Here is a 24,121-nt window from a genome sequence, read left to right as displayed (position 1 = left end):
TATAATATATATATATATATATATATATATATATATATATATATGTAGAACAACTAGTTTAACCTACCAAGTGTTTTTCCTTTCTGAAATTAAGAATATAAAATTATAAAGGACATAAGTTGGCTAAATTTCTTTTGTCATTTCCTTTGCAAGACTTTGATTAGACTTGGCAACTCATAAATATACATGTTCGCCCCATGCCTCTCTCATCACCCTAAACCGTTGTTGAAGTCCCTTGAAATAGAAACATGGGGTGCTTGCCAATTGCCTATCAATCTCATTTTTTTGTCCACTTTTGTTTTGTTCAACCCTAGCCCTATGACAAACATTAGAGAAGCCAATATGTCAATCAAGCTTTGGTTTGTTTTCAACATCTCTAATGCTTTTGTTGGTTTATGAGTCTAGTTTCTCTTCCCTCTCTACTTAGTTGGTTTCACAATATAATTGTGAAAATACATGAAATATATCTTCAACTAAGTGCGAGCGAATGAAGGGGGAATTGGACTCATAATCCAACAAAGTCATTAGCTTATACATATACATGTTTGCCTCATGGCTCTCTCATCACCCTTGAACCCTTATAAAGTTCCCTTAAAATAGAAATATATAGGGTGCTTGCCAATGGCCTATCAATCTCATTTTTGTTCCCTATTGTTTTGCTCAACCCTAGTCCTATGACAAAAATTAGAGAATCCAATATGCTAATCAAGTTTTGGTTGGCTTTCAAGGTCTTTGTTGCTTTTGTTGTATTATAAGCCTAGTTTTTCGATCCTCCTTTCTTGACCGGTTTCTAAATATTGTGAAATTATATGCAATATATATAAAGTAAATTGTGAGAAATGGTCAACCTCATAAGCCCATTTCAGAAATAGTTTTCGATATAAAGTTAACTATTTTTACTCAATTTTTGTTATGACTTGATAAAAATGCCTTTGAAGACATTTCAAACAAATTAATCTCCCAATTTCTCCTTCTCGCTTTATAGACAAATTAAATGCTCTTGCAGCTCTCTCAGTTCTTTTTTGCCATCCAACTCTCTCTGATTTGAGCACCATTGCGATCGCATTCTGGTCTTTCTCTCGCCATCTTACCACATCGTCATTGATATATAGGCCCAAGAGCAGAGATGACATCAAGATATGTTATTGGTTTATTGCTTTTTACAGAACTATAAAATTGATAGAAAACTCAGTCCATTCATTTCTTAAACTTTGTTTGTAAATTAGAACACTGCATAAATTTATTACATGCCATGCCTGCATGTAATAGCTCTAATGCACATGGCGAGTAAAAAATATGTTGAACATGGCATGATGTGCAACAATATTTTTTTATACATGACGTATAGTAAAATTTGTCTGTGCATGGCTAGCAAAATGCTTGAACATGGCATGTAGAAATTTTTTTCTGAAAATGGCTTGTAGCATACTGTTTTTGAACCTGCCATGTGGCAAAATTGTTTGGCACATGGCATGTAACATCTTTTTTTTTTTTGAATATGACGTGTAACAATATTTTTTCAACATGGAAAGCAACAATATTTTAGAACGTAGCTTGTGTAGGGTTGTTGATAAATTGATTTGATTTTTTCGATTTAAGAGATTATAGAGAAAAATGTAAACCCATTACGTGTAATGTAACTTGTTTGTGAGCACTTGCAAGGTGTTTGCAGTAAACTTACTTTCATCATACAATACTTGGTAATTAATGGGTTTGAAAAGAGAAAAGAAAATAGCCCATTTTGTTATGTAGGGAAAAAGTAAACCCACTGATTACCATATCTTGTATAATGATGAAAAAACTAATATCAAACAGAAAAAACATATCACAATATTAAAAGGAAAGCTTGGTTGACCTAGATTCCTGCATGAGATTAAAATCAACTTCTGTGGGGTGGCAAATGGTAGTATGAACATCAAACTTGTAAAATTCTTTTGAATATGGCATGTAAGAATAGCATGTTTTCAACAAAGCATGTAGCGAAATTTTAAAACATGGCATGTAGCAACATAATGTGTAAATTGATTTTGACACTTTTTTTTTTAAATTTCAACGGTGTGCCAATTGTATGACTTGTGATAAGACACGGTGGTCATTAGGTCAATTGAACTTACAAGGGTGGTGAGATAGAATGCAGGGGGTTAAGAGTGATTTTTTGTTTGCGAGGTTGATGAAGTTGGTTGAAGATGTTGTCGGGGTAAACTCACAGAATCACGAAATTGAGTTACAAGCATTGATTAATGTACCCAAAGAGCTATCACACCCAATTATCAAGGACGATGAGCATGTTGCATTAATTTTACTAGAGCAAAGGAATGTTCTAATGGTGTACGTCACTATTAAAGAATGCCATACATATGTTATGACACGTGAATAAGCTGTACAACATAGCATTCAGTCCTTAACCCACAACAATGGCAATCGACATATGCACATCCGTTTGTGCAACTTGGTACACATACGACATTCTCACAACAATTGGTTCCATAATTTCGACAAGCATGTGCATCGAACCAATTACTTGCTTTTGTCCAACCAATGCTATCATCAAGTGAAACTGTAGAAGGTCTAATGCCATTTTCAAACAACACTGCGATGCTCAAGGATGACGTTGCATCTGATCAAGGTGAAGATGATTGGTTCCCTATCGGTGAAAATAACTTTGGTAACAATTCTAATTGTGGGCCTGATGGCAGGCATGATGACAGTTTAGAGGATGACTAGGTTTACGATAGTAACATTTCCAATTGCAATCATGTTGAAGGCAACACAAAACATGTCAAAGGTGTCTATTTAGGAGATGTTTATTACAGTGACCCCATATACAATAATGCCATCATTGATGACAATGAGATTCGTTCGCTTGAGACATTGATTGATGACGATTATCAAGAAAGGGTAAATGCAGGGTTATCTCGTACGTGGCTTATTCCGAATGCAGATGTGTTCTCTTTCCAAATAGTTACCACTAAGGAGTCCACATCAACTGATAACTATTTATATCGAGAAAAAATATTTTCCTCCAAGACCGAATTGAAAGGAGTTTTAAACAAGTTGGCACTAAAAGACTAGTTTGAGGTAAAAGTTAAAAGGTCATGTCAAGCTGGTTTTGAGGTTACTTGTAAAGACAAGCCATGCAAGTTTGGTGTGTGTACAATCCAGTTACTTGAAGGAGATTATTGGTAAGTTCACACGTTCCACAAGGTATACACGTGTACTGTCAATGGTTTGCAAGGATGGTTCTACACCGCGAGTGCAAAGATAATTGGTGAACTTATGTCCCATAAACTTTAGGCTAAATGAGTAGCAGTGAGACCTAAATGCATAATTGGTGAGATGAGGGTTCAGTGGGGATTGGAATGCTCGTATTTTAAGGCCTAGCAAGCAAAGGAGTATGCGGAAAGCCTTGTTTTCATCTCCCGGAAGAGTCATTCCAACTCCTAACCTCGTATTTTCATATGTTGGAACATGTAAATCCTGATACAATCACAACAGTAGCCACTGATGAAGTACAATGATTCAAATATTATTTTTGGTTGTACAGGGCTTATATCTAGGGGTTCAGAGCTATAATGCGTCTTGTAGTTGCTATTGATGCCACACATTTGAAAAACGAGTTCAAGGGTGTTCTATTTATTGCTGTCTACAAAAACACGAACGAGTGCGCATATCTAGTTGCATTTGGCATTGGCCACGTTGAGGACCAAGACTATTGGACGTGGTTTTTTAGCAAACTGCATTGTGCAATTGGTTGTCCTAAAAACACAATGTTCATTTCTGATCAATATCTTGGCATTAAGAAAGTGATTCAAAAGGCATACCCAAATAGGCACCACAGTGTATGCGGTTACCATGTGAAGAAAAACTTCAAAAACAAGTTTAAGCACGATGACGTTTCAGTGATTTTCACCCTTACTCAAGACTGCTACAGAGCTTCCAATTTCAATAAACATATGAACCAGCTAAAGCAAATTCACAATGAAGCACACTCTGACCTTATGAGAATAGGCATTAAGAGATGGGCCCGTGCACTATCACCGATCAAGTGATACCAACTCATGACATCCAACATTGAGAAATGTGTTAACTCATGCTTGAAGCATTCAAGACAAATGTTACTCATTGTTGATCAAGTTCATTAGAGACATGTTCAAACGTTGGTTCCATGGCTGATACGAAAAGGCCATCAAGGTGACCACGCCTCTCAGCCTTTGGGCTGTTAGGCAGTTGAGCACACTATTCAATGATGCACATCACTTTCTAGTTAAATTTATTGATCAAATGGAGTTCAATGTTAAAGATTGAAAGATAGACGAACTTGTAAACTTGTTTAAGAAGACGTGTTCATGTTGGGAGTTCCAAACAAATCTATTGTCATGCGATCAAACAATTATAGTTATAAAGTACAAATATCCATGTTTCTTAATTGATTTGTAATTAACTTAACTTTTACATTGTGCTTCAATTGTGAGTTCATTGTGTTCGTAGTAAGTGCAAACGTGAAGTCATTGAATTCTGCTCAGACTACTACACAACTATCTATTTGTGGAGGGTTATGTTGGGTCCATTCACCCAATTGGGCATCCTAGTGACTACGACATCCCCCTTGATGTGAAAGAAATCATCATTTTACCACCACTTAAGTGAGGTCAAGCGGGATGATTTATGAAAAGAAGGATTCCATTGGTTAGGGAAGGCAATCGACCACGAAGATGTTCATAATGCAAGAGTTACGATCATAATAGACAAAATTGCCCATCGCCATTTACAATTCCATCCATAAATTCGGCTCCATGTCCAAGTCAGTCGACACCTCCATGACGACGATGACCGAAAGCATGTTCAACTTGTAGACAAATTGGTCACACACGTAACACTTGTCCAACACGAAGGACAAAGTTTGAGAACATAGGGTGTCTTGTAGACAATGATAGTGGCATAGCCTAACTACATGTGTGAGCCATGTTCAGTACCTTTCTTACATTCAGAGTAGTTTTGGATAGAACTATTGAAAATGTGTAAGTACAAAGGAATAATATGGCGTGCAGTTTCTTACATTCAAATTTTCTGTTTGTTATCTACTAATAGACTAACTTAATTTTTCATCTGCTTGCTATTCTAGTTTCTTATTGCAACTAAAATCCTTATGCTTACAGGGTAAATGCAACGAAAGGTAGTATGAAAGACAGAGTTAGGTATTGGTTCTCTGAACTTGTTAGCCCAAGTAAGCTTCAAAAGTTTTCACACTAGTGGTTACACACCATGCCTTGGTAGGCAATTGTTGCTACACGACATCCATATATAACATGTTGTCACACACCATGTCAATAATATGTGTTGTTACAACTTGAGTTTAGTTGTTACACGCCACGTAGACAATACGGAAAGTTGCCACACGCCATGCCAACAAATAGCGTTGTTACTTGCCATGCATAAATAGACACTGTTATTACACACCATTCTATATTAGTCTTTTTTCAAGAGGGAAGCATTGGTCATTTGTCAATTACTTTAATTGTTGAGACTAGGAATAAGATCCACAAAAATTACTTGCATAAATCAAGTCACAATATGTTTTGTAGGTGAAATAATGCAAAGAGGAAAAAATTCATGAAGAGTGAGCATAAAATGAAATTGGAGTCGTTCCAAACCCCACGAGATGTCATCTTTAACAACTTATTCCTATGTTCCTTCAATCATATATATTTCGTTTGGCTTTTCGAATTACTTGGCTCTTTTATGTTATTGTTTGACTATTTATTTTATTTAGCTTTAAGAACTTATAATTGCAATAAATGATGTGTGAATAATTTGTTTTTCAAAGGCTATGAAACACTTCATAATTGGAAATTAGGTTGTCTGCAATTCAAGAGACAAAACTTTAAATTTCTAATCCAAAACGTCCCCATCCTTTACAAGGGTCACATTGAGAAGTTGAAAGGTTGAAGTAAGTTCATATAAGAAGTTAAAAGGTTGAACTAACGTTTTTTCATTACTACTTTCTAAGGTTTTTGTTTCTCTTTTTTTTTTTTTTTTGCATTGATCTTAATGGAAAAAAATTTACAACAATATTCAGTCTTTTCCAAAGGAGGTGTTGGCAGATATTCTTACACATGTTGCTTCCAATTCAACAAAATTTAGTCTCTCCATTCATCCTTAACTAATTAAAATGGGCTCCAACCAATTAAGAATTCTTTAACTTTAAATCTCTTGGTTTGGTATCTTGGACGGTCATCAATATTTTGAATTTGAATTTTGGCACTTTTTGACACTTTAACTTTGACCTTTTACCAGTTAACTATTTTCCTTTAACCGATCAAAAGACTTCCCTTTTGCATCCAGCACCCGCTTAACTGATTAAATCTTGTGTTAACCAGTTAAGACCTTTCTGTCTGTCCTTAATGTAGTGCCCAAAATTGCTTTAATTGATTAAGGATTTGTGTTAATCGATTAAGACTAATTTGTCTTCATTAAGGCTCTTTCTTCCTTACTTGTTTAACCAACTGACCCATCTTGCAATTGAACAAGCATCTTGACTTGCTTTCAAATACCAAATATATTAATGAATTTAAGTTTTCTCTTGTACACTTAAATAATATAAGTAGACACCAATGAATGAGAATGTTTTGTTATCATCAAAAACACATGGAGTCAACATTCTCTCTCTTATTTTTGATGATGACAAAACACTCCTTGATCAAGAATGTAATGTCTATGTTCAATATGAATGCTTTAAATCTTTATGCATAATGAGTTGCTCCTCCTTAGTTAAGGCATTTAGTTTTCTTTAAAGATTTGCAATAAAATATTTGTAACATCCACAATAGCTAAACAAAATAAACAATATCTACAATAGCTAAGCAAAATATATTGAATATCCATAATAACTAGCATATAATATTCAACAAAACCATAACTAGGCATCACACAAAAAAATTAAACATGAAGACCTATCAAACTCTATTTAACTAAATCTTCCTCCTCTCCTTTTTTGTTATCATTAAAAAAGATGTTCAAAACTTCCCCTTAATGAGTGCATCTAAATTTTATTTTAATCTTTAAATCACACTTTAATGAATGGGAATCATAAACACTCATACACCTAAGTCATACAAGCTTATAGATATAGTTCAATAACTTCAAGAGTCAAGCTTGTAACTATATAAGAACAAATGTATGGGAGTTAAATCATATCAAAAACTTGTCAAAGATCACTCAAATAATGTTCAAGCAAATTTGATCATTTTGTCATAATTAAAACTATAATAATTTTAAAGTTAACAAGTCCAGTTGTTAGTCAACCATTAATATTTTCGTCAACTTGAAACATGATAAAGGTAAAAAGACAATTTTACCATTGATTAATTTTTAAAATTACTATTGTATAATTTTTTTATTAATTAAAAAAAAGGTCCCCATTTAGGAAGCATCAGAGCTCCCCCAAGGACCTCGATCAGGGCTCTCAAGGGAGCATTGGTGCTCCCCTCCCTTGGTGCTCCCCTTTCGTGGGGAGCTAGGGAGCACTAATTGTTGCTTCTGATTTTTTTTATTTTTTAAAAATATAATAATAATTTTTAAATGAATAAAGAAAGAAAGGGCATTTTAGTCTTTTCATAATTTCTATTAACGGTGTTTGCACTCTTAGGACGGAATGTTTATTTTGAAAATTAATGAACCTCTATGTAATTTCGATCAAAACTTAGGGAGGTGAGGGTATTTTAGCTTAACAAAAAATTCTACATTCACTCACTTACCGTTTGTTATGAACTTCTTTGCTGTGACTGATTACTTCGCTTTGAACTTGTTCAAACAGTTTTCTATCTTTGAGAATGAATTAAATGATTGTTTAATAAACCTGTCGTGTAATACACCTAGCGTTTGTGTTTACGTCAATGTCCAAAAAATCAAAAAAATCATCTCCTGCAACATGAGGATGTTTTTAACAAAATGTCGTGTAGCAAATTCTGGACAGATTTATTTTCACCTATTTGCGCGTGTATAACAATGCGCATAAATGAGGAGGTTTCATTAAGGGCATTTTGTCCCAAAATCTTATCTCTTGGCTAAAACAGTCAAAATTATGAGAAGAATTATTTCCAAAAACACTTTATATTTGAAGGCTAAAAAAAAATTATCTTCTTAATTTATTGCTTAAAATTATATCAGTATAGTAAGATTACATGGAACTAATATAATTTGGTTATATAATAATTGATATTGGACTTGGAACCATAGAACTTCCGTTTAAGGATATTGGGCATTGTGCTTGGAATCATAGCACTACAAATCAAGGATAATTAAGTAGTGGATATCACGATAAATCAAGGATATCAAGCATTATAATTGGAACTTTAGCACCTCAAATCAAGGATATCAAGAATTATAGTTGGAAAAGTAGCATACAAATCAAGGATATAATTAAGCGAAATGAAGGACATCATTTATTATGCTTAGAACCGTAGTACCCCATATCAAAGATATAAAGTATTAGGCTTGAAAGTGTAGCATTACAGATCAAGGATATCAAGCGTAATGATTTGAACTGTATCACTATAGATCAAGGATATCAAGTATTATGCTTGGTACCATAACATCCTATATCAAGAATATCATATATTATGCTTAGAATTGTAGTACTACAGATCAAGCATATTTAGTGGATATCATGTAAATATCATGATATAGCAAGGATATCATATATTATGCTTGATACCATAAGACCTCAAATCAAGTATATTGGGCATTATGCTTAGAATAATAACACTACAAATCAAAGATGATTAAGTTATGGATATCAAGTAGATATCACGACAAATCAAGGATATCAAACATTATAATTGAAATTATAGCACCTCTGATCAAGGATATAAAACATTATGCTTGGAAACGTAACACTACAAATCAAGGATATATTAAGTAGTATCAAGGATATCATCATTATGCTTTGACTCGTAGTACCCCATATCAAGGATATCAAGTATTACGCTTGAAAGCGTAGCACTTCAAATCAAGGATGTCAAGCATAATGATTTGAACTGTATCACTATAGATCAAGGATATCAAATATTATACTTGGTATCATAACACCCTATATTAATGATATCATCTATTATACTTGAAATTGTAGCATTACAGATTAAGGATATTTAGAAAAAAATTCTATAAATAATGATAATAATAGTAAGAAAGAATAATTTTAAATTAAAAAATTATAAATAATAATAGTAATAATAAATCAAAGATAATTATTTTAAAGTATTGATAATTTTTAAAAAATTCTTAGTGTTTCAATTTTATTAAGAAATTTTCATGTTATATTTGAATTTCTTTTATTTTTTATTTTTTTGGGATGATTATAATGTTTGTTATTATTTTGTTTGCATGGTATTTCAGTTGTAAGGACTATTTTTTTTTCTGTACAAAATTCTCTAACATTTTGCCTTTGTGTTGTAATTATTATATATCTTGTGATGCAAATTTGTTGAAAAATTTATGAAAAAGAGTGGTCAGAATAATGCTAAGTGCTGATGTCAAATACACAAATTTGTATATGAAGAATTTAGATGCAGATATCATAGAAGAACTTTTGCAAGATAAATTTTTCAAGTTTGGGAAAATTGCTAACCTATTTGTAGCAAAGGATGAAAATGGGGCTTCAAAAATTTTTGGCTTTGATAAATATGGGAAAACATTAAATAACTAAAAAATTGTAAATAAATAAAAAAGGCAACAAAGTAGAAACTCAAAAAAATGACAGAAAGTCAACAATGCCTACATAATTTATTAAAATTAATAAATCATCCTAACGTTTAAAAAAAAAACCATAATACTTAAAAAACATATTAAATTATTTTTAAAATTTTTAAATAATATTCTATTGTTATTATATTTAATTAATTTTTATTTTTATTTTAAATTAAATAAATATTTATAATTATTAATAAATTAATATTTATTAACCAAACGTGAGGTAACAAATTAAAATATGTGATATGATATTTTCACTTTTCACGATATTATATAAAATTACAAATAAGTTTAGATATAAAGTTGTATTTAGCCTCAAATAAAAGTATATAAATTTAATTCAATAATTGGCATTTAAATTTTATGTTATTTAAAAAAATAATAATAAGTGATGGAGTAAGAAAACAAAAGAGAAGGTTCGGCGACGGCGCCACCTGCTACCAGCAACGAGTAAAACAGCTCTGCTAAGCAAAATCCCAGAACAAAATCTCTCTCCCTTTTCCTCTCTTGGCCCTTCCTCTTTTCTGGGCGAATCCTTCATCGCCCAATGATTCCACCGCCGTCAACGCCGCCACCCAATCCCCAACAATTCCTCTCCCCCGTCCTCTCGCATCTCGGCCCTTCCTCCCTCCCTTACACCAAAGACACCAAATGGCTAATCCGCCAATACCTCCTTTCCGTCACCTCCCACTACCCTTCCCTTGAACCCAAAACCGCCACTTTCACTCACAACGACGGCCGATCCGTCAACCTTCTCCAAGCCGACGGCACCATCCCCATGCCTTTCCAGGGCGTCACTTACAACATCCCGCTCTCTTTTTAAAAATATATTATATTGTATATCGTACAATATTTTTTATATTTAATTAATTTAATACAATAGATATATATATATATATATATTAATTTTCGATAATTATGGACCAACATTATTTAAAAATGGAGAGATATATGGCTATCAACACTCACTCAACACACACGGCCCATTTAACACACGCCAAGAGAAAACAAAAATCCCCGTAATCCTAATCCAGTTCCAGCCCTCCTCCCATTTGAAGACGCCATGTAAACATAGAAAGGAAAACGGGTAACAGACATGAGAAACGTAACAAAGGCAAAGCAAGCATGAGCTCTCAGCTCTTAACTTCTCCTCCACCTTTCACCATCCCAACACCAAAACCCCACTCCCACACCCTCTCTCAAAGAACCCAAATCCCTCTCCATGTTTACAAACACCCAACAGCCATCCTTTTAGAACTCTCAACTTCCATCAAAGAAGTCTACCAAATCCTTCCCCATATCATCAAATCCAATCTCTACTCCCAACATTTATTCCAAACCAAACTCCTTAGCCTTTTCTGCAATCACGGCTGCATTCCCGAAGCCGCCTGTGTTTTCGAACCCATTGAAGATAAACTCGACGTTCTTTATTACACTTTGCTTAAAGGGTATGCCAAGCACTCATCATTGAACCAGGCTTTATCGTTTTTTGTTAGAATGAAGGTTGATAATGTTAAGCCTGTTGTTTATAACTTTACTTACTTGTTGAAAGTTTGTGGTGATAATGGGGAGCTTAGAAGGGGTAAGGAGATTCATGGGCAGCTGATAAAAAATGGGTTTTCTTCGAATGTCTTTGCAATGACTGGAGTTGTTAATTTGTACTCAAAATGTAGACAAATTGACGAAGCTTACAAGACGTTTGATAGAACGCCTGAGAGAGATTTGGTTTCGTGGAATACGATTATTTCTGGCTTTGCACAAAATGGTTTGGCTAAACTTGCTTTAGGGTTAGTTGTTAGGATGCAAGAGGAAGGACAAAGGCCTGATTCGATTACGCTAGTTTCGGTTTTGCCTGCTGTGGCCGATATGGGGTTGGTTAAAATAGGAAAGGCGGTTCACGGTTATGTTATAAGAGCTGGTTTGGAAGTGCTTGTGAATGTGAACACTGCATTGCTTGATATGTATTCGAAATGTGGGTTTGTTGGTATTGGGAGGTTGGTTTTTGATGGGATGAAACAGAGGACTGCCGTGTCGTGGAATTCAATGATTGATGGTTATGTTCAAAGTGGAAATGCTGAGGAAGCGATGGTTGTTTTTCAGAAGATGTTGGATGAAAGAGTGGAACCGACTGATGTTACTATAATGGGGGCTGCTCATGCTTGTGCTGATTTGGGTGATCTTGATCGCGGAATGTTTGTTCATAAGGTATCAGATCAGTTGAAACTTGGTTCCAATGTTTCTGTTATGAACTCTTTGATTTCTATGTACTCCAAATGTAAGAGAGTTGACATTGCTGCAGATATTTTCAAAAAATTGCATGGTAAAACCCTTGTTTCTTGGAATGCTATGATTTTAGGCTTTGCTCAAAATGGGCGCAGTAATGATGCTTTAAACTACTTTTACGAGATGCATTCTCGAAATATACGACCGGATACATTTACAATGGTGAGTGTGATTCCTGCTCTGGCAGACTTATCAGTTACACGCCAGGCAAAGTGGATTCATGGATTTTGTATAAGAAGTTGTTTGGATGCTGATGTTTTTGCGATGACTGCACTGGTTGACATGTATGCAAAATGTGGAGCAATTCACACTGCCAGGAAGCTTTTTGATATGATGAACGAGCAGCATGTGACTACATGGAATGCTATGATAGATGGTTATGGAACACACGGGCTTGGAAAAGCTGCTTTAGAATTGTTTAACGAAATGCAAAAGGGCTCCATTAAGCCAAATGATGTGACATTTCTATGTGTTCTCTCTGCTTGCAGCCACTCAGGTATGGTGGACGAGGGGCTCTGCTATTTTAACAGCATGAAAAAAGATTATGGCATTGAACCTGCTATGGACCACTATGGAGCCATGGTTGACCTTCTTGGTCGAGCTGGTCGGCTAGACGAAGCATGGAATTTCATTCAAAAGATGACTATTGAACCAGGGATTAATGTCTATGGTGCCATGTTGGGTGCTTGCAAAATTCATAAAAATGTTGAGTTAGGTGAGAAGGCAGCAAACAAATTGTTTGCATTAAATCCAGATGAAGGTGGGTACCACGTACTGCTTGCTAACATATATGCAATGGCTTCAATGTGGGGCAAAGTGGCTAAAGTTAGAACTTTGATGAAGAAGAAAGGGCTTCAGAAAACACCTGGCTGCAGTGTAGTAGAGTTGAGGAATGAAGTTCACAGTTTCTATTCTGGAACCACAAACCATCCTCAGTCCAAAAAGATCTATGCTTTCCTTGAGGAGCTGGGAGATAAGATCAAAGCTGCAGGTTATGTGCCTGACACAAGTTCGATTCATGATGTAGAAGATGATGTTAAAGAGCAGTTAAACAGTACCCATAGTGAGAGGCTAGCTATTGCATTTGGGCTTTTGAATACCAGCCAAGGCACACCCATACATATTAGAAAAAACCTGAGAGTTTGTGGTGACTGTCATAATGCAACTAAATACATTTCACTTGTGACTGGACGAGAAATCATAGTGCGAGATATGCACCGGTTCCACCACTTCAAGAATGGAACCTGTTCTTGTGGAGATTATTGGTGAATTGTCTTTGTATGAGTCTTAATTCTTAAGAGCTGTTTATTGGTGAAATTATCTTTTTATGAGTCTTCATTCTCGAGCGGTAATGCACAGGTTATTATTGGAATCAGAAATTTCTGAGGAATAAGGCCCTGAACATGGCAATAATGAGATTTCTGATGAAATTTTCTTAGTTCATCTCATATTGAGTGTGAAGTCTGAATTAAAGGTTCCAAACTAGAAGAAACAAGAGGTTTGGAAAGCCATGCCGTATCTGCTTAATGGAGCAACATCTCATGTTTTAGTCATCTCCTGTCTATAACTTGTTCTTACTATACCACTTTATGCTTGACTCTTTAATTTGGAAAAAGAAACTCCTTCAATTCAATCTAACTATAATTGTATTATCCCCTTTCTTTTCAATAGTGGAAAAGTTTTTTTAATTACTTTTATGAGAGAAATTATTTTCATTTTACATCCATGATTTTGTATGTATTAATGAAATGTGGAACAATAAAATTTATTAGTCATTCTATGAATTTGCCTTTGAGTTCCAAATTAATTTGATTGATAAAGTATAGCCTTTCTTACAGGTTCTTTTGCACAGTGCCTACAAGCCCTTGATTTTTCACTCTTATTCCATAATTACTAGCAGATGCAGGCAGAAAGTTTTCTAGGTGCTCAATCTGGTTTAGTCACATATTGGCAGACCAATTGCGAAGGTAGCAGACAACATAATTGTTTGTCAACCTAGAGCACTTTTATAGAGAGTTTCCAGCAATGGATTAATTAACCAAATCATCTTTCTGCATTAGTTTTGAAGCTGCTATCAAAATTGCAGGTTGGGAGTGGGACTGTACTAAGTGCCAAGGATGCCAAAACAGCCATTGATGCTGGACCCAAGTTTCTTATGAGTCTTGCTACAGCAAAGGTATATGCTAAGAATTCTAAGACTGTATCTGTATTTGTATTCATCTTTTGGAAACTGACAGAGATCAGTCTTGAAGCTTATTAATGTAGAACAAGGGAGGAAATATAGGTTGGAGATGAAACTAGAGAGAAAGGGGATAAAAATAGAATAATTTAGGGAGAAGTAGACAAGTAATTATGTAAGTTATCTATCGTGAATTGGGAATAAGGATTGAAGATGTGACTTATTATTCTTTGGAATTCTGATGCTGCATTTTTTATACCAAATGACATTACTTTCCATTCATACCATCCAGATGGAATTGTGGAAGTTGTTTTATATTTTAAATTATTTTTAATGTTTTTTAATATAAAATATAATAAATTTTGTTTTTTTAAATCTCGTAAAATCAAATATGAAAATTAAATTTGAGATAGCAGGAATATTGTAAAAACATTATCTTTCATCATAAATAGAGTTTTATTACAATTTGAGCAAACTTCACTTACATCTCTTATGGTTTAAATTTAAAGTTAGTAAATTTGTTCACATTTAAGGGTATTTTATAATTTTACAGCAAAAAAAAACAAACTGGTTAACTCCTTGTGAAAACCAAGTTATTTACTTAATGTTAATTGTTAAAAAAATTATAAAATAACAAGAGAAAGTTTGAGAAAAGAAGTTATGTAGAAAGTGTTAACTGTTTGAAAAAATATCCACAAGATTCTAATTGCCATAAAATATCGAAAGAAAAAAAAGTTAAAATAATAAGAAATATTAATGAAATTTAACTTATAATTTTTATTAAAATTAATAAATCAGCCTAACGTTTTAAAAGAAACATATTAAATTGTTTTCAAAAATTTTAAATAATATTTTATTTTTTATTGTATTTTTTATTATATTTGTTATGAAATAAATCTTAAAAGAACAAATAAAAATAACTGAAAGAATAATTAAAGAGAAGAAAGAAAATATTTATGAGGAGAAAAGAGATCTTATTGAAGTGTGTGTTTACAAATGAATTGAGGGGGCTTATTTATAGATAAATAACCCCCTTATCTTGATAGAATTTACAAAATGAAGATAACATTTAGGGATTAGATGGATTAAATTCTAATCTAATCTAATTTACATCAAATCTAAATATAGATAGAATAAATGGATATTCACAAAAATATTCATAACACTCTCCCTTGAATATCCATTGTATTAAGAATATGACTTGTTAAAACCTTACAAGAAAAAAACCTCACTGGAAAAAAATCTGAGTGAAGGAAAAAGAATACATAATTCTTTTCAAGAATACGCTTATGAAATACTGTCTTATTAAAAGCCTTATCAAGAAAAACCCAATGGGAAAAACCTTGATAAAGAAAAAGAGTACAGTGCGTATTTTACTCTCCCTAATGACTGCATTATAGAGATCTTTAAAATGATACATTTCAATCTTTTATACCAACTTTTCAAATGAGAAGGGCTTTGGTGAACAAATCTGCTAGATCGTCACTTCACTGAATTTGTTGAATAATAATTTCACTCTTTTCTTGGAGATCATGAGTAAAGAATTTTGATGAACTATGTGTTTTGTTCGATCGCCTTTAATATATCTTTCCTTTAATTGTGCTATGCAAGCAGTATTATCCTCATATAATGTTATTGAAATTTTCTTCTTCATGCCACACGTTTCTCGAATATGTTATGTTACAGATCTTAACCAGACACATTCATAACTTGTTCATGAGTTGCTAAAATTTTTGCATGACTAGAAGAAGTAGCAACTATAGTTTGCTTTATAAAATGCCATAAAATAGCCATACCTCCATATGTGAACAAATAACCTGTCTGGAATTGAGCTTTGTGTGGATCAAATGAATATTCTGCATCTACATAACTAATTAAATTTTATTTTGATACATTTAAATTATATAAATCATACCCATTGTTCCTCGGAGATATCAAAGTATATGTTTAATTCCATTCCAATATCTTCGAGTTGGAGAAGAACTATATCTTGCTAATAAATTCTCAACAATTGATATATCAAGTCATGTATTGCTAGCAAGATACATTAGTACTCCAATTGCAACAAGACACGATACTTCAGGACCAAGAAATTCTTCATTATCCTCACGGGGTCAAAAAAGTATTTTTCACATCTCATAACCTTACAACCATTGATGAACTCAATGGATATGCTTTCTCCATATAAAATCGTTTTAGCACTTTTTGCTATAAAATTAGATTAATGGACAAATATTTCATTTGTCAAGTGTTTAATCTAAAGACTCAAACAAAACTTTGTTTTTCCAAGATCTTTGATCTCAAATTCTCTCTTTAAGTAATCCACGATTTTCAATAACTCTTCAAGAGTTTCAATAATGTTCAAGTCATCAACATAAACAACAATTATAATAAATTCATATCTAAACCGCTTTTATAAAATACATGGGCATATAGGATTATTACTATAGCCTTTTTTCAACAAATTTGCACTAAGACGATTATACCACATGTGTCTAGATTGCTTTAATCTATATAAAGATTTATTTAATTTAATCAAGTAAATTTCTCGATAGTTCAAATTTTATGCTTCAAGCAACTTAAATCCTTCAAGGCTTTTCATATAGATATCGATATCAAATGAGCCATATGAATAAGCTGTAGCTACACTCATTAGATGCATTTTCATTTTCTCATTTATTGCCAGACTAGTTAATATAGAATTGTAATTGTATCCACCACAGAGAATATATTTCTTTTCATATTTAATACCAAATCTTTGGGTAAAACATTGTGTGATAAGTTGTGCTTATATCTCATAATCTCATTTTTCTCATTTCATATTTACACAAATGCCCATTTATATCTCACTGGTTTTACACCATTTGACGTACGGACTACAGGTCCAAAAACTTCACGTTTTACAATTGAATTTAATTCCATTTTGATTGCGTCTTTCCACATTGGCCAATCATTTATATAAGTTCAAGATCCTCATTTTTCTTTAATAATAGTGAGCTTTATATTATATACAAAATATCATCGATTTTTATTTATCGGCTCCATCTTTTCCCATCATGACATAATTGATTGAGATCTTTTCATTGTCAATGATTTCAGGTACCTGAATTTCTTTTGAAATTTTTCTCAATTATGTCAGGGGTCTCTTCTAAAGTTTCTACTTCCTCTTTCTAACCATCTTAAATATTTGCTCTTTTTCTTTTTCGAAGATTTTATCTTTGGAACCGATTGATTTTCACGCTTCTGGCGTGCCTTGTCCTACAGGGACATCAATGCTAATAGGAGTATTTGCAGCTAGTATATAAGATTTAGTTATTCCCTTTAGGTTAGTAAATACGTCTGGCAACTGATTTACTATATTTTACAAAATAATTATCTTTTGAACTTCAAATTCATATTGCTCTGTGCGAGGATCAAAACTAGATAATGATAATTTACTCTAAGAAATTTTCTTTTTCAGCTGCTTATTTTCTCCCCCTAATGTTGGAAAAATTATTTCATCAAAATAACAATTGACAAACTTTGTCATGAATAAATCTTCTATCGATAGTTCTAAATATTTAATTACAAATGGAGATTTGTATCCAACATATATTCCTAACCTCCTTTGAGGACCCATCTTTATGCGTTGTGGTGGAGCAATTGAAACATGTACTGAACATCCGAAAAATTCTTAGATAGGAAATATATTATTCCTGACTATAAACCAATTGTATAGGGAGAATTTATAATAACTCGTTTGGCCTGATGCATGCAAATGCTACTGTATCCAAAAATGGCATGCCCCCAAGTCAACATTGAGAGTTTGAATTTCATAAGCTTGCAATTAGTTGGAAGCATTTAATAAATAATTCTACTAAACCATTTGTGTATAAGCATAAGCAACAAGCAGTTCAATAGTTATTCCAACTAATATGCAATATTAAAGGCTTGATATATAAATCCACCAGCATTGTCAAGACAAATAATCTCAATTACATAACCAAGAAAATGTGCTTGCAAATGAATGGTTGCAAATGCCAAATTGCAAGCTATAATAAGCACACATGTGATCATCTAGTCGATGTATCGATTAAAATCGTAAAATATCTAAATGGTTCACATGGTGGATGTATAATCCACATATAACCTTGAATATTATTAAAAAACGTAGAAAATTCAGTCTCAACTTTAGCTGGTGATAACCTTATAATTTATTTGCCTTAAGAGCAAGCAGCACATAAAATTCATTAGATTGAAAAATCTTCTGGTTTTTCAACGAATGATCATATAAATTTTCAATCATTTTCTTTTACATCATTATTAATCCGGGATGGTCCAACCGATCATGCCAAACATCAAAATCATTAGTAAACTTCTGGTTTACTATGAGTTTCAATTATTCTAATATTTGTATAGTTTAATTCTAAGAATAGAGCGAGTAATTTTTTTTTTCAACACACACTTTCTACTTGAGATAATAGATGTAATATAGAGGTATTAAGTGTCTCTTTCATTCGTTGTCTCAATATGACATCTATTTAGACGAATATCTTTAAAACTTAATAAACGTCTTTGAGACTTAATAGAAATAATACATCTTCTATTACTTTATTTCTCAAGGTAGTAAAAATATTAGCTCTTTTGGAGCCTTTAATTAATCTTGTACTACCAGATATTGAATTGACATTGATTTTTTTTGTCAAGTAGGAAAACAAATTTCTTGTCTTTAAATATAGTGTGTGTTATAGCAATGTCTGTTAGACATATATTTACATAATAGACCTTAGATCCAACAATATGAATATCCATAAATATATACAATAAGAAACTTACAAGTTAATATAAAAGAATATTAAATATATAATTAAAATATATAATAAGAACATATCATTTAAACATTGTAAAGCATCTTCATAATATAATTATACTAAATATAGCAATTACTATTAAGTTCATTCTCATATATTTCTATTACCAATCGAATGATCAATTCCTTTTTCAGGATAAGAAAATTAATAATAGATATTTTATTACCAATAATGTAATCAATTCCTCTTTTAAGATGGACAAATATCTTGACGTGTTATATCAACTTGATCATAATTAAAATCATCACAAGATATTTTAATTTTCAGTGATACTTGATAAAATTTAAGACTTACAACAGGTACGTGACCAATGATCTTTCATGCCTCATTAATGACAATATGTTTTCTATATTCCTCCCTTTTTTTTTCTTCTATTTTTGTATTTTCATTATTCATCCACTTCTAGTGGGTTAAAAGTATTCATCCACATCTGGTGGATTAAAATTATCCATCCACATCTGGTGGGTTGAAATTATCCATCAACTTCTGGTGGGTTGAAATTATCCATCAACTTCTGGTGGATTGAAATTATCCATCCACTTCTGGTGGGTTGAAATTATCCATCCACTTCTGAATGATAAAATTATTTTTAGATTCTGATGGTAAAATTATTATCCACTTCTTTCATATCCATGATCATAATTATTAAATGATGTGAGGAATAGATGGATTCATAAAGATGACCATGACTATAATTATTAAATGATGTCGCATTCACTTCAGAGAATGGACAAATTTATAATTTTTTTTATTAGTAGCTTATTTGTCACATTCACTTCAGGGAATGGACATTATGATTTTTCATTAATAGCTATATAATAGCAAATTTACTTTCCAATCAAGGGACAGAATTTAATATATACTACATGATAGTAAAATTTATATTAAAGTTGATTTTTAGAGAATGAAAATATTAAAGAGATATCAAGTCACTTACTTGATTTATTACAACCAAAACAATTAAAGATCAACCATTGAAATTCTTTCAAAGCTTGGAGATGATGGAAACAAAATAATAGTAGCACTTACTTGATTTGCTAAAACTATAAATCAAAACCGAATTGTTGAAATCCTTTTGAAGCTTGAAGATGATGCAAATAAAATAATTCTAAAACTTGAGAGATTAGAGAATCGTGCTGATAACGTGTTATGAAATAAATATGAAATAAATCTTAAAAGAACTAATAAAGATAACTTGAAAGAATAATTAAAGAGAAGAAAGAAAGTATTTAGGGGAGAAAAAAGATCTTATTGAAGTGTGTGTTTACAAATGAACTAAGGAGACCTATTTATAGGTAAATAACCCTTATCTTGATAGAATTTACAACATCAAGATAACACTTAGAGATTAGATGGATTAAATTCTAATCCAATTTAATTTACATCAAATCTAGATATAGGTAGAATAAATGGATATTCACAAAAATATTCATAACAGTATTGAATTAATTTTTATATTTTTATTTTAAATTAAATAAATATTTATAATTATAAATAAATTAATATTTATTAATCAAACGTGAGGTAACAAATTGACATATGTGATATGATATTTTCACTTTTCACAACATTATATAAAATTACAAATAAGTTTGGATATAGAGTTGTATTTAGCCTCAAATAAAAGTATATAAATTTAATTCAATAATTGGCATTTAAATTTTATGTTATTTAAAAATAATAATAATAATTGATGGAGTAAGAAAACGAGAGAGAAGGTTCGGCAAAGGAGCCTCCTGCTACCAGTGACGCGTAAAACAGCTCTGCTAAGCAAAACCCCATAACAAAATCTCTCTCGTTCTTCCTCTTTTTACCCTTCCTCTTTTCTGTCCGAATACTTCATCGCCCAATGGTTCCACCGCCGTCAACGCCGCCACCCAACCCTCAACAAATCCAGCAATTCCTCTCCTCCGTCCTCTCCCAGCGCGGCCCTTCCTCCCTCCCTTACACCGAAGACACCAAATGGCTAATCCGCCAACACCTCCTTTCCGTCACCTCCCACTACCCTTCCCTCGAACCCAAAACCGCCACTTTCACTCACAACGACGGCCGATCCGTCAACCTTCTCCAAGCCGACGGCACCATCCCCATGCCTTTCCAGGGCATCACTTACAACATCCCGATCATAATCTGGCTCATGGAATCTTACCCTCGTCACCCACCGGTTGTCTACGTGAATCCCACGCGCGACATGATCATTAAACGCCCGCATCCTCACGTTACTCCGTCCGGGTTAGTTTCGATCCCTTATTTGCAAAATTGGATTTATCCAAGTTCTAATCTCGTCGATTTAGTCCTTAATTTAAGCTCTGCGTTTGCTCGTGATCCCCCGCTTTATTCTCAACGTCGTCCCAATCCGAGCCCTAATCCGAGCCCCAACCCTTCCATTAATTCCTCCATGACGTCTAGTTACGGGCAGCACCCGCCACCGCCCAGGGTGGCGGCGGCTGCCGCAGGGTATCCGCCTTCGCCTTATGGGAGGGTACAGCTGCCGCAATCTCCTGCTCCGCAGACGGAGGATGCATCAGAGGTTTATAAAAGGAATGCGGTGAATAAGTTGGTGGAGATGGTTCATGGGGATATAATTGGAATGAGAAAAGCAAGGGAAGTTGAAGTGGAAGGGTTGTTTTCTGCTCAAGCGGTGTTAAGAAGGAGAGAGGAAGAGATTAATAAAGGGTTGAAAGAGATGCAAGACGAAAAAGAAGGGTTAGAACAGCAGTTACAGGTTGTTTTGATGAATACGGATGTGTTGGACAGTTGGGTTAGAGATAACGAAGGGAAAAGGAAGAACTTAGGGATGACTAATGTGAATGTTGATGAGGCATTTCATTGTGCTGACGTGCTTTCCAAGCAGATGTTGGATTGCACATCTGCAGATTTAGCTATTGAGGATGTGGTTTATTCATTGGATAAGGCAGTGCAAGATGGGGCTGTGCCGTTTGATCAGTATTTGAGGAATGTGAGGTTGTTGTCAAGGGAGCAGTTCTTTCATAGGGCTACTGCAGCGAAAGTTAGGGCAGTTCAAATGCAGGCTCAGGTTGCTAGTATGGCTGCTAGAGCGCCACATTATGCCACATGACTGGTTATTGTTTTGTATTTGGATTTGTCTATGAAAGGATCTGTTGTTGGAGATTAGCTTCTAGTTAAAATTTATATTATCATGATATAGCTTCATTTTTAGTTTACATGATGAAATTTATGTTTCTTTGTATCGATATGTATTATTCAAAGTGGGAAAAATAGCATTATAATCTGAATAATGTGCTCCTGTAATTCATATGTCCACACTTATTTTTGGGTTATTACCCCTTTTCTCTTTTTATAATAAATTTGCGTCCTTCAGCACAGCTGCATCAGTGAGGAAAACTGAATATGGTTGTCCGCTGTATCTTTTGGTATAATGTTTCATGTCATTCATGTGGTGTTGTTAATTGGTAATTTGTAATAGTCAGGATGCCTGTTTAATTTAAAGACCCTTGTTTACCAACTATGGATTGAAGAGTAGGGTGGTAGGAAAATCTAATATTGAATGCAAGAGGTTTTATCTGTTTCTTTTTTCTCACAAGAGAATCTACATTGGCACTAACATGTCAATTCTTTCCAATCAATTGCCTGTTTTTACTCTTGCAAAATGGCTTTTTTTCACTCGCTGAGGTTCTCTAATGTATTATGACGTGGAAGGTAAACATTTTTGCTGATTCTTCTTGGAAGCATGGCTTTCTGTTTAGTATCTACAATCTAGTGAATATATCTATCACCACAACACTTCACACCTCCCTGTCTATAATAGAAGTGAATGCTGCATTCTGAATACTACTGAAACAAGCATTTATCTTTCATATTATTATGATTTTGTCTCATCCTTTGACTTGATTGTTAAATGAATGAATGGATCCACTGTTAAATTCTGTTACGAGTTGTTCAAATGATCAACATATCTTACAAACTATCAGTTTCATGCTGTTTTAGTTATATTCTTGAGGCTAAACTTCTAACCATGTATCCCATCCTCCTTTTCAGTGAGGTTTATTGGATATCTCAGTAATATCATTTCCTAGCCATACTATGTTACATCCTTGGGACTTTGATATTTCTTGCTTCAGATTTTTAATTGATCTCCTGTCCTTGAAGAATTACTTTATCTTTGTCTGGTTTTAGTTGCCATGCTGATTTTCTGTTTTGTGGATGAGATTATCTCTGCCTCTAGTTTGCATGTGATCTCTTTCTTCATGTTGAAGTAGAAAATACTTAAGATGCTTTGAAGTTGAAATTTATAGTAATGAATCTGAGCCCAGTTCATTGCTTCTAGTCATGTTATTCACATGATTCTTTTTTTAATGGGAGTGTATATTCTAATGCTAACTGATCATATTTCAAAATTATATACATGAAGAAGAGAGATGAACTCCTACTTGTGTGATGCAATTATTCTAATAAGAAGAGTCGTGTTTTATCTATATATGACCTTGCATTTGTCTCATTTATTGAAAATTATATGTAATGTTTTGGTCAGAGTCATCTTCCAGGAATTCATGAAAAATTTTTATTGGAAAATTATAAATCTACAATTGATTTTTACCTTTTTCATATAGGTTCCACTTGAAGTTGGAAAAACTAGGGTTATTTTATTCATCAAAATATGGGATCTACAAGGTAAAAGCTTTTCATAAAACAATGATGCTGAATAACGATTTCATAATACAATGATACTGAATATGTATAGTACCTCATGATTATTTATTTATCTTTTCTATACGTGCAGATGATTATAAACTTAGTAAGTTAACTAACTTTAGAAATCAGTGCTTCTCATTTCTATATCTGACAGTCCAGGTGATTAGGGGAGTTTGCCTTTCACCTTGGACCATCTTAGTTATAACCATCAAAGAGACAACCCTGCAATAAAAAGTGACATATAACAATATTAATTCATTCAAATATTGTTTTTACTGGTCAAAATGATGGCCTTGTTTTCTTTTTAAGGAAAGGAAAATTTGTATGGAATTAGTATTTGATGAATAATGTACCAAGTGTGAGTATTTGCTTATGTTGGGACTTCATA

The 24,121-nt window shown here is 33.2% G+C and overlaps 2 protein-coding genes across 4 annotated transcripts; both read left to right on the top strand.

Annotated features, from left to right (window-relative positions):
* Window positions 10,280-22,415, top strand: LOC18587036 (protein ELC-like). 2 transcript variants are annotated; one of them, XM_018129357.1, is made up of 2 exons: window positions 10,280-10,518; window positions 21,142-22,415. In XM_018129357.1, exons 1-2 carry the CDS (start codon window positions 10,295-10,297, stop codon window positions 22,136-22,138), a joined length of 1,221 nt encoding a protein of 406 aa, XP_017984846.1. In that variant the 5' UTR covers window positions 10,280-10,294; the 3' UTR covers window positions 22,139-22,415. The 2 variants fall into 2 exon arrangements, with proteins under 2 accessions (XP_017984846.1, XP_007010746.2); XM_007010684.2 differs by lacking the exon at window positions 10,280-10,518 and having other exon boundaries at window positions 20,755-22,415.
* Window positions 10,711-14,435, top strand: LOC18587037 (pentatricopeptide repeat-containing protein At1g11290, chloroplastic). 2 transcript variants are annotated; one of them, XM_018129356.1, is made up of 2 exons: window positions 10,711-13,997; window positions 14,117-14,435. In XM_018129356.1, the coding sequence occupies exon 1, from the start codon at window positions 10,873-10,875 to the stop codon at window positions 13,297-13,299; it is 2,427 nt and encodes an 808-aa protein (XP_017984845.1). In that variant the 5' UTR covers window positions 10,711-10,872; the 3' UTR covers window positions 13,300-13,997; window positions 14,117-14,435. The 2 variants fall into 2 exon arrangements, with proteins under 2 accessions (XP_017984845.1, XP_017984844.1); XM_018129355.1 differs by having other exon boundaries at window positions 14,091-14,435.

This window comes from Theobroma cacao, chromosome 10 (assembly GCF_000208745.1).
Source record: "Theobroma cacao cultivar B97-61/B2 chromosome 10, Criollo_cocoa_genome_V2, whole genome shotgun sequence".
Taxonomy (NCBI): domain Eukaryota; kingdom Viridiplantae; phylum Streptophyta; class Magnoliopsida; order Malvales; family Malvaceae; genus Theobroma; species Theobroma cacao.
This window is presented reverse-complemented; position numbering and strand designations above follow the sequence as displayed.